This window comes from Quercus lobata, chromosome 11, assembly GCF_001633185.2.
Source record: "Quercus lobata isolate SW786 chromosome 11, ValleyOak3.0 Primary Assembly, whole genome shotgun sequence".
Lineage (NCBI taxonomy): Eukaryota > Viridiplantae > Streptophyta > Magnoliopsida > Fagales > Fagaceae > Quercus > Quercus lobata.
The window spans coordinates 52,388,635-52,399,375 of NC_044914.1; the positions used below are offsets into that span (position 1 = coordinate 52,388,635).

The window sequence follows — 10,741 nt, forward strand, 5'->3', positions numbered from 1 at the left end:
AAAAAAAAAAAAAAAAAAAAAAGGCATCCCATGAATTTAGCCCAACCACAATAATTACTCTTCATAAAAAAAATCAGCTGAAATTATCTTGGTTTCTTCCACAAATATTTGAATATACCAATTAACTTCCTACGTATCTCCCTTGGTAGCTTCCATCACATTCAAGGTCATACCTCCCTATAAAATAAGATAGTTGAGATCATGTTCTTGATGTTTATATTTTTATTATTTATATATGATGGTAAACCAAAAATTAGACTATCTCCAAACACTTCAAAATTTTCGGAGTAAATCTATATCCAAAAGTTTATGATTCAGACCATGTTCTACTATTCAAAAGTAGGAGCAAAATTCTTATTCATCGCTCTAACTTCCCACTAAGTTCTTAACTTCTGATGACAGTTGTGACCAATTAAATCTGAACTTTCTAACTTCCATCCACATTGAGGAAGTTACTAAACAAGTAACCACTCCAAAGCTCACTATAAAAGAACTCAGCCATATGAAATCAAAGTAAGTTTTTCACCACTTATAGAGTTGGAATTCCTGATTTCAAGACAGAAAACTAACTTAAGCATTGGAGGGTTCTTGGCCAATTCACCCCTATCATCTTTGATCTTGTGCTTCTTTCTTTTCAGGCCTTCCAAGCAATCTCAAGCCCATTGAAACCCGAAGCATTCAGCCTACTGCTTTTCTATGCATCATCAATATATACTATAAAACCGAAGATGTATAACTGTAAGGTTGAATTTATTCAACCATCTAATTGGCTTTATTCTGTGCCAAATTTGCTTGTAATTCAGCAATTAGTAACTCTGTATTTAGGTGGGTTTGATGTAAGGATAGTGAGTGAGATAAAGTGAAGATTGCTCAAGAGTGTGCAAGAAAACAGAGACTCGGGGCTTGGCCTCGCGGGTGACTCGCGGCTGCAAGCTGCCAGACGCAGCACACGTGCCAAGCATGCTGGAAGGTGAACAGTCATGCAAACTGGAGCACTACAGGACAAAACAGGACAACTGGCCATACGGTTATCTCGCGACTGGATCTCGCGACTTAGTCAAGCCGCGAGGTCAAGCCGCGAGCCACCCCTGTTTTGTAAAACCTGACGTTTCACATTCCTCTTCCACTCCAGTATAAATACCCCTTTTACCCACGATTGTAAGAGAGCTTCCAGAGAGAATTTTGAGAGAGAAACCCTAAAGAAAAACAAGATTGATTCACCCACAATCTATACATTAGAGTCTCTTCAAATTCCTCAACTCTCTTCCTCTCCATTGTCAAATCCTTGAGAGGCATTATTCCAAACCTGATTCTCACCATTATCATTACTGTGAGAGAGATGTTTGGATTTCTGGGAAGCAGTTAGGAAGGAACCAATCTTCATTGGTTGATGCTACGGTCTAGTAGCGGAATCCGGGAAGCTAGAAAAGAAAAAGGTTCGGCGCAACCTCGTTGGAGCAAGAAGCTTGGAGGGCTTAGGTGCACTGGGTAGATTAGGCTTGGAGGGTCTATTGCTGTCCATGTATCCCAACTGTATTTTCTAGTGGATTGTTTACCGCTTGGAGGGCGGCGGAGAGGTTTTACGCCGAGGGCTTCGGTTTCCTCTTCGATAACACATCGCGTGTTGTCTTTGTGTTTGCATCTTCCTTCCTCTCTATCTTTGCCTTTTTATTATCTGTTGTGGATTGTGTTTTGTTTCGGCTTAGATAGTTTTTATCAAGTCCATATTATAGCTTATGTTTTGTTTCGGCTTAGATAGTTTTTACTAAGTCCATATTATAGCTTATGTTAAGTTTCCGCACACTAGTTGTTTGACATATTGCTTGAATTGGTTAAGTTATAATTTGGGGGTCTAAACGTTCAAAGGTGTTTATACACGTTTTTGAACTTTCAATAACCTTATGTGCTTTCTAATTGTTCTTATACAACATCTGCAACTTAATCACAGTTGTGTGTTCATTGTGGTGTCTAAGGTTGGAAATAGGGTGACTATACAATTAACAAGTTATGCAAAAAATCCAATACAAAGATTGTTAACGATTTTAAAATTTTTAGTAAACACTTGAATTAAAACTACAGATCTAGTATGAAATAGTCATCAATCAAGGCTACTATACCAGGTTTTATATTTTTAAGGCATTTTCATTAGATCCACATGTGCGAAAATGTCAAATGACTGTATCCAACACGGGTATAACCACCCCAACTAAAGTGTCTATGCAATTTTGTATCATAAAATTATTATTACATTTAGACCCATCCAAAACAAAATAAATATCCCAAAAAATTTCCACAATAACAAAAATTACCAATAAAAAAGCTACAAACAATTAAGGACAATTGGCCGATTTTACCAAAAACGAATAACCTAGTCATTTTTTTAAAAAATTATCAAAATAATTTTGTCATTGAGAGTTCAGCATATTGACCACAGTGATAAGTGTGAGCCTTATTTGAGTTAGCAAAGCCTATACTAGCTAAGTCTAAGAGAGCCGTAATAACAATGAAATGTTTTTGTTGTTGAAGACTTATCGATGCCACAAAACACCTCTCTCTCTCTCTCTCTCAGGGTTTCGCAAAATTTATACAAACTTGTCATTCTAAAACCATTTGGTATTTGTTCGTATAAAATATGAAAACAGTGTAATTTGAACATAATTGTCTATTAAAAGGTCAATTTTCATCTCTATACTTTGTTCGAATCAACATGGTGGCATATCGGTATATTTTTTTTCCGAGCAACTCTGGTTCAAATCCTTCATGCTTGCAATTTTATTTTTTTGAATTTTCAATTTTCGGTCCATAAGCTGAAAAGCCCACAAGATCCTACACCCAAGAAAGACCCTAGTTCATCCCAAATCTTCTTTCCTTCAATGTCGGTGATAACAGCCACCGATTTTCCTCTCTTTCTATGCCCTTTTGTTCGAAGTCTCCACCGTTTCTCGTCACTAAAATCTCAGTACATCTCATCCTTATTCTTTAGTATTGCTGAATTGTTATTAATCTTGTTTTGTTTTTGTTTTCCTTTTGATTTCGCAAGGCTAGGGACAGACACAGGTGGGGGCCTGGGCTCCTCTGGGCCATTTTTTTTTTAGTAGGTTAATTTAAAAAAAAAAAAAGACTTGGGCCCCCTTACAAAAAGCTTGGCCCCCTTTGAAATTGTAGCCCAGCCTGCTAGTCACATGTAAATATAAAAATAAATAAATAAATAAATAAAATAAAGTAGGTTAATTTTCAAAAAAAAAAAAAGACTTGGGTCCCTTACAAAAAGCTTGGGCCCCTTCTGAAATTGTAACCCAGTCGGCCAGCCCACATGTAAAAAAAAAAAAAAAAAAAAAAAAAAATTAATTAAGTAGGTTAATTTTCAGGAAAAAAAAAAAAAAAAGAAGAGACTTGAGCCCCTTACAAAAAGCTTGGACCCCTCCCAGCCGGCCAGCCCACATGTAAAAAGACAAGGGGTTTAGTCCAAAAATGTAAACCCAGCCGCTTGTCTCCGAAGTCCAAACGGAAAAACAAAAGAAAAAAAAAAAAACAAAGAAAAGAAGGCTGAGGCAAGACAGAGTGACAGGCTTTTCAAAAAAATAAAGACAGTGAGAGGGATGAGACTTTGCCGCTGCCCACGCCGTGAGTGAAGCTGCCAAAACGCGAGGTAAGAGCTTGAAATCTTGCGCTGCTGCCCACACCGTGACGCCGCCACCTCGCGAGAGCGGCGAGGCCCATCTCGCAGACCCACGCGACACCCACACGGCCACACCCACCACGCGACACGCATCTCGCCGTGACGCCGCTGCTGGCTTTGATCTGCTCCAGCCTTCACAGTCAAGTATTTAATCTATCCTTCAAAATCTCAGAATCTGTGCTTGTGGTTTTTGTGTTTTTACTGATGAGGAATCTGTGCCTGTGTTATTTTTCTTTGGCTTTTTGGCTCTGTGACTCTGTGACTATCTCACTGATGAGTCTGTGTTTGTCTTTGTGAATTGTGACTCTGTGTGACTATATTATATAGATAAGAGAGAGAGTAGAGTCTCTAGATAGAGAAAATATCAGTGTTTGACTGTTTGTTGTGTGGTAGTTGGGCAACAAAATAAGGACAAGTTAAAGGCTCACAGCAAAAGGAAAACTGAATCAAAGAAGGTAATGCGGTTCTTTGAAGAGATGCTGGATTATGGATGCAAACCTAATTGTGCTATTTACAATGTTCTTATAAATGGATTTGGGAAGACTGGTGACTTGGAAACTGCCTGTAAGTTGTTCAAAAGGATGATCAAAGAAGGTATAAGACCAGACTTGAAGTCTTACACTATTCTTGTGGATTGCCTGTGCATGGCAGGGAGAGTTGATGATGCCTTGCATTACTTTGAGGAACTAAAGTTTTCTAGCATTGATCCTGACTTGGTCTCTTACAATCTTATAATTGATGGACTTGGAAGATCACAGAGGTTAGAGGAAGCTCTCTCTCTTTTCAATGAAATGCGAAATAAGGGCATTACTCCTGATCTTTACACTTATAATTCATTAATCTTCAATCTTGGGATTGTTGGAATGGTGGAGCAAGCTGGGAATATGTATGAAGAACTACAACTTATAGGTCTTGAACCTGATGTGTTCACCCATAATGCTCTCATTCGAGGATACTGTATGTCAGGAAACCTAGACCATGCCTATGCAGTCTACAAGAAAATGATGGTTCGGGGCTGCAGCCCTAATAAGGGAACATTTGCACAGCTTCCTAATCAGTCTCGACTTTATTGAGATACTCACGGGGCCACTCAACTGTACCTGTTTGGTGATCTCTGTACTTGAGGAATACCAGGTATAATTTTTTTTTCACTCTCCTTGAAGCACTGAAAATCTTCTTTAAATGTCACTAATAAAAGTTTGGCCATCATCTTTTGATGGATCTATATGAGTATGTGTTGGGGTTCTCCCTTTTACTTATGTCTGTTAACTTGGGTTTTTCAGCGATGCTTTACCCTAACAGCAGTAAATGGGTTTGGTCAGTACCAACTGACAATGAATGTTGTGGAAACAACTTTGTCCTGCTATTAGATGTATCTGCAAGGTTGGTGGTAAGAAATCTGTCCTGGTATGGAACGGTTTTTATAATATTTGGTCCTAATATAGAAGTTGCTTGTTAGGTCTGTTTGAAGTCTTCTAAAACTTTTGAGCCTGAGAACTGTGAGTATCTTACTTTTGTATGCTATGTATGTAAGATAGTAATGCAATACAGTGATTTTGAAGTGTAACTACTATTTCTTGTATCATCATTGACCTTGTCATCATTTTGTAAACTAAAACATTACATTTACGTTATACTATGTCTACACCACTTTTACTCTACCAATATCAATTTGGACATATTTTATCTTCTCCAACCCATTATGTGGTGATTTAAAATAGTATTATTGTGTGTGTGTGTTTTTTTTTTTTCCTTTTTCTTTTTGGAACAAGTATTCATGTTACAGATTATTAAATAGATACATGGATAGTCACATTAAATAGATAATGTGATAAAGGAATTTTTCTCAAACCTGTTTGGAGGAAAATTCTAATCTTTAATTTAAAATTTTATAGGGACCAATCAAATCATATGTAAATATTGGCATATCGTTGTAGTATGTGCTATTGCAAAGAAGAATCTGTGGATCGCCTGCTGATTTTTTGTCCGGTAGTTCAGACTTCGAATATTAGATCTTTTATTTGTTTTGATTTGGGGAACCAAGTTTCTATCGGATTATGGAACTGAAACAAGCATCACCATATGGGTATAGTGATAGATGGAATACAAAATAAGAAAAATAGTACGTTTAGTTGAGGCAATCAAATTTTGGCAGCTTCAATTTTCTTAGCAATGGTGTAGATAATTAAATGCTTTGAATCACTGTACATACATGATAATCATATGCAAAGATTTTCATCCTTGTGCGAGGTTGAATTCTTCCCTCTAATCTTGCTTCTTTGGTTTTTGTCGATTTTTCCCTGCACCTTCTGACCAACTTAGGAGTAGATTTATTTTAAAATTGCAATCACATATTGAGATTCATTTTTCCTTGTTCTTATTGAGTGTTGGATACTCATAGCACATGTATTCTATATAGTAAACGAATTAGGTATGTCTCAAATGAAATTTTGATGTGAATTCATTCAAAAGTTCTATATGAATAGTACATACTTCAGATAGTATTGCATTTATAAAGAATGAGTTCATCAAGTTTATGGAATTTTCTTATCAGCTAGTATTCTTAGGCTTGTTGTTATGATTTATCATGTATCTCTAAATTCATTTGCTGCATTAGAATATAGAAAACTGGTTTGGAATTTTATTTGTTGTAGAAGTTTCTGCAATATACTTTGCAATTTGACTTCTTTTTACATGTCAAACTTCTAGTCTTGACTAAGAGCACCAGTAAAAGTTTATGGGCCTAAGGTAGCTCCATTTGTTAAGCCAATAACTATACTTGATGTAACAAAGGAAAATAGACTTTTGTCTAAGCTTTCACGATACTAGTTGAGCCCACCTCTCTGTAGGGTCTCAGAGAAGGGTATGCTCCCGATTGTTTTGTTTTGAGTTCTCTTAGTGTCATGCTTCTCCATGTCATATATATATATATATATATATAGAACAGTATAGAAGTTGATGACTTTGATTTTTTGTATTTTCAAACTTTGTTATTTTAAAATTTTAATACTTTATAATGGAAAGAAAGTTGTCTATCAGGCTCATCAAAGATGGGAGCACTCTAAGTATGATAGGGGTCATCCAATGCCATGATAACGTGCCCGTGATTATTCAACCAGTAGAGCCTATCTCAACAGGCTTCCAGTGGATAAATTGTCTCTTCCCTACCTATGCTGCAGGACAAATTTTGACGTGGGATGATAATCAATATCTGATATGGTTCTGGTTGCATTTCATCGAATGTTTTTATGATGTTCCAAGTAAAATATTTGGAGGACAGAACCGAAAAGAATATGCTACACTGCCTGGTCACTCTGTTTTTTCATGTCCAAAGTTTAAGTTGCAAAGTATGAAGCTGAAGATTGTCTTGGAAGAGATGTAGAGAATGGATCTGAAGATTGTGTAATAATCAATAAACTCTACCTGGAGGTTAAGATTCCATAAGGATTCTAATTGCTAATGGAGATAATGGGGAAAAACGATTTCCACTAGCAAGAAGCTAGAAGATGTGTTGTGAGGAAGTAGCACATTTTGATTTTTGCTAATTTCATATGTAAATAAGTAAATTCAATTTCCCTAAGTAGTTCAGAAAAGTTTGTTACTCCCAATTCTGGCTTGGAATGTAGAATTATCAATATTATGTTTTAATATTTGGCTATATTTGTTTGTTTATAGAGATCCCATCAATGTCCATATTCTATTTCTTTTCATGAATGTACAACAAAGCTCATACTATTTCTTCTCATCAAATGTCCATCCTCTCCCTAAATATAAAGTTCATTTGCTTCCCGATCTCTCCTTTGTGGAAGATGAGGGTTCCTGCTATGGTCATCTGATCAGTTAAAATACAGAGTAGGGGCCAAATGAAATGAAGAGCTCAAACTATCACTACATAATACATACACAAAAAAATTTTAGGCTTCAAGCCTTCGAGTTCTCTTTCCCCTTCATATAATCATTACATCTAAAATTATAATCACTGTGATCAATTTGAACCAAAAGTTACCTATCAAAAAAAAAATAAATAAATAAATAAATTGAACCAAAAGTTACCGGATATATACAAGGACTTATCATTCATCACCAGAGTAAATTGCTTCTGCAGTCCCTCCCCAGGAAATAATGATAACAAAGTAAATCAAACATGAGATTGCATGACGAGTTGACATCATTAATGATGATAACATTATGTTACGAACCCATAATCAAGAATGCAATTGGACCATTAAGATTTTTTTTTTTTAATTGCTAAGAAATCATAGGAGAGAAAGAATAAAAGAAAAAAACTTCAATTCTTCGAGACATTCCAGGTCTTGGCAATTAAATAATATACATGCATAAGATAAGAAGTTGGAAATAAAGACAATTATATTGATCTTATCAAAGGGTGTTCCACAGTTTTCATCTATACTTTCGGTCTTAATCCCAACTACATTGTTAATCACAATAATAACAGCTCATCACTACAATTTTTCAATTTTTCATCTCAAAATGCATTTTCAAGGCCAAATCATCCTCTTCATTCTTGCCAAGACAATCCAGGAGTATGTTGAAAGTTATTGTGTTTGGAGGACACCCATGCCTAGTCATGCTCTCAAACAACTCCATGGCTTTTTGGACTTCACCCTTCTTCCCTAGCCCATCTAATAATGTATTGTAGGTCACAACTGTAGGAGCAAGCTTCATGTCCTTTATTCTGCAAAACATTTGCCATGCTTCCTCAACCCGGTTAGCCTTGTAAAGTGTGTCAATCAAAGAATTAATTACAATAACATCTGGTTCACATTCGTTTTCCATCATCTCAGAGAGTAATTTAATGGCTTCATCTACTTGGCCCAGCTTACTGTGGCACTTCATCATCATGTTATAAGTTACTGAATCTGGAGCAATCCCACTATTTTTAAGCCCATTAAATATATCTGTTGCTTCTCCAAGCCTACCCATTTCAGCAAGGCTGTATAAAGATGCATTACAAGCAACAACATTAGGAACAATTCCTCAAATTTTCATTTCCTGAAAGGTTTGAAAAGCTTTGGTAGGATCACCTGACTTTCCATAGTAGTCAATGAAAAGGATATATGTATAAGCAGTAGGTTCAACTCCCAAAGATCCCATATCACTGAAAAGCTTCAATGCCTCATCCAACCTACTTACCCTTAAAAGTCCACAAATCAGAGGGCTTTGATAGAAAGTAGAAAATTAGAGGGCTTTGCCAAATACTCTTATTTGAAAGAAAATAATTGATGCAGAACAGAGGGCTTTGATATTAAAATTTATAAAAGACAGAAGAATTCTCAAGGGACTATGCAGAGCCACACTACTAGAAAGTAGAAACTAGAAACTAATGCTAAAAGAGGGACACAATTTTGATACAGAAGATGATCTAATTAGGAAGGCTGTTTTTATTACAACTTCAATTTATGGTGAACATCATACAGATAAAATATCTGCAACTGAAACTCTGAGCAAACTCACCAGGCTTCTTTCAAATTCTAAATTTTAGAGAAACCAACTCTAAAATAGGAAACCAACTCAAAAAAATAGCACAAACCAACACTGAAATTGGTGTTCTTACTGCCAAGGTGGTCGGAAAAAAAAAATTAAAAAAAAAAATAAAAAAATAAAAAATAAAAAATAAAAATAAAAAAACTCCTAAATCCGTAGGTTCATAGTATCGTGTCCTCACCACACTCCCAACCAAATCTAATCTTATCCCAACTTATGGATAAGGGTTCCCACGTTTCACATTCCAAACTCAAAAGTGTAAAGACTTTTTTTTTCTTTTTTTTGAGAAACCAGTCTGTGAGACAGACCGATGCTTTTATTATTAAAACATAAGAAAACTAATCAAAGCATCGGCAACCTTATTAGAAATTCGTTTCACATGGCAGTAATGATCCAGGCAATCAATGGTGGACTGACAAGCCCTTCGGTGTAAAGATTAATTTGTCAAATATATAAGAACCGAAACTCAAACAAAACAATAATATCATAAACCCACAAAGTTTAGAGAAATAATATAAACCCATATCAGCGTTAATCGTATGTAAAGAGAGAACCTGAAGATTGTGGGTGGCGCCGCCGATTTAGAATGGAAGAGAAGAAGCACCGCCGAGTCGTCCGGGAAGAGATGAAGCGCCGCCGAGTTGGATTGGATATGAGTGCGCCGCTGATTTGAATATGGATTGGAAGCGAATAAGCTAGAGAGCGGCGCCGACAAGTGGATTGGATGAGAAGAAGCGCCTCCGATTTGAGGTTGTGGGTGCGCCGGGCTCTGAGTGTTTGTGGGTGCGCCGGGCTCTGAGGGTTTTGTGGGTTGCGCCGCAGATGCAAACAGAGCAAACGATTTGAGGGTTTTGTTTAGAGAGGCAAAGATTTGAGGGTTTTGTTTAGAGAGGCTCTGTGAGGGTTTTGTTTAGAGAGGCAAACAGAGCAATGGGTAGAGACGCAAACGTGAGACGGGAGAAAGGTGGAAAAGGCTGATGAATGTTTTAATTTTTTTTGTTTATATTTAAAACCTGTTTAACCGGTAACACAAAAACCTTTAAAATTATATCAACGGACAAGATCAAAACCTTAAGAAATTAACGGCTCAGATATAAGTGGGTACCGTACCCTCCCTTTTTTTGGGGGATACGGTAGAATGACCCGATAAAATAATTACCTTTTCTTTTTTTCTTTTTCTTTTTTTGCGAAAACACCATTTTAATCTCTACATTTTGGGGCCACAATCAATTTGGTTTCTACATTTTGGTAGCAGTCAATTTGGTCCCTGCTATTTTCAACTTACACTCAATTTAGTCTCTACTGTTAACTCACTAACAGAAAATGCTTACATGGCAAACAGTTTGTATAGTTGGCATGCCAAATATTAAAATATTAAATTAGATGCTGATGTGTCTAAATTTGAGCGGTTGATATGGCAACTTCAGTGCTTAAATGGAAAAACAATACCACATCAGCACTTAATAATATATATTTTTTTGTACCAATTTTTTTCTTTTAATATTCTTACAATCTTTTTATCCAAACAAGATTTCATTTTTATTTTCTAAATATTAT

At 36.2% G+C, this 10,741-nt stretch overlaps 1 protein-coding gene and 1 long non-coding RNA gene across 6 annotated transcripts; one reads left to right on the plus strand and one right to left on the minus strand.

The window, feature by feature from the left end:
* Window positions 1–4,789: 4,789 nt before the first annotated feature.
* Window positions 4,790–7,021, plus strand: LOC115969321. Its single transcript, XR_004086925.1, has 2 exons — window positions 4,790–5,069; window positions 6,859–7,021. It is a non-coding gene; the product is annotated as an uncharacterized LOC115969321 (long non-coding RNA).
* A 1,008-nt stretch (window positions 7,022–8,029) lies between these two features.
* On the minus strand, window positions 8,030–10,165 carry LOC115969498 (pentatricopeptide repeat-containing protein At4g31850, chloroplastic-like). 5 transcript variants are annotated; one of them, XR_004086984.1, is made up of 3 exons: window positions 9,739–10,165; window positions 8,725–8,825; window positions 8,030–8,633 (listed from the first exon to the last, which is right to left on the minus strand). XR_004086984.1 is itself a non-coding variant. In XM_031089156.1 (2 exons), the coding sequence occupies exon 2, from the start codon at window positions 8,621–8,623 to the stop codon at window positions 8,153–8,155; it is 471 nt and encodes a 156-aa protein (XP_030945016.1). In that variant the 5' UTR covers window positions 8,624–8,633; window positions 9,739–10,165; the 3' UTR covers window positions 8,030–8,152. The 5 variants fall into 5 exon arrangements, 1 of the variants encoding a protein (XP_030945016.1); XR_004086985.1 differs by having other exon boundaries at window positions 8,725–8,834; XR_004086983.1 differs by having other exon boundaries at window positions 8,725–8,858.
* Between the last annotated feature and the right edge of the window lie 576 nt (window positions 10,166–10,741).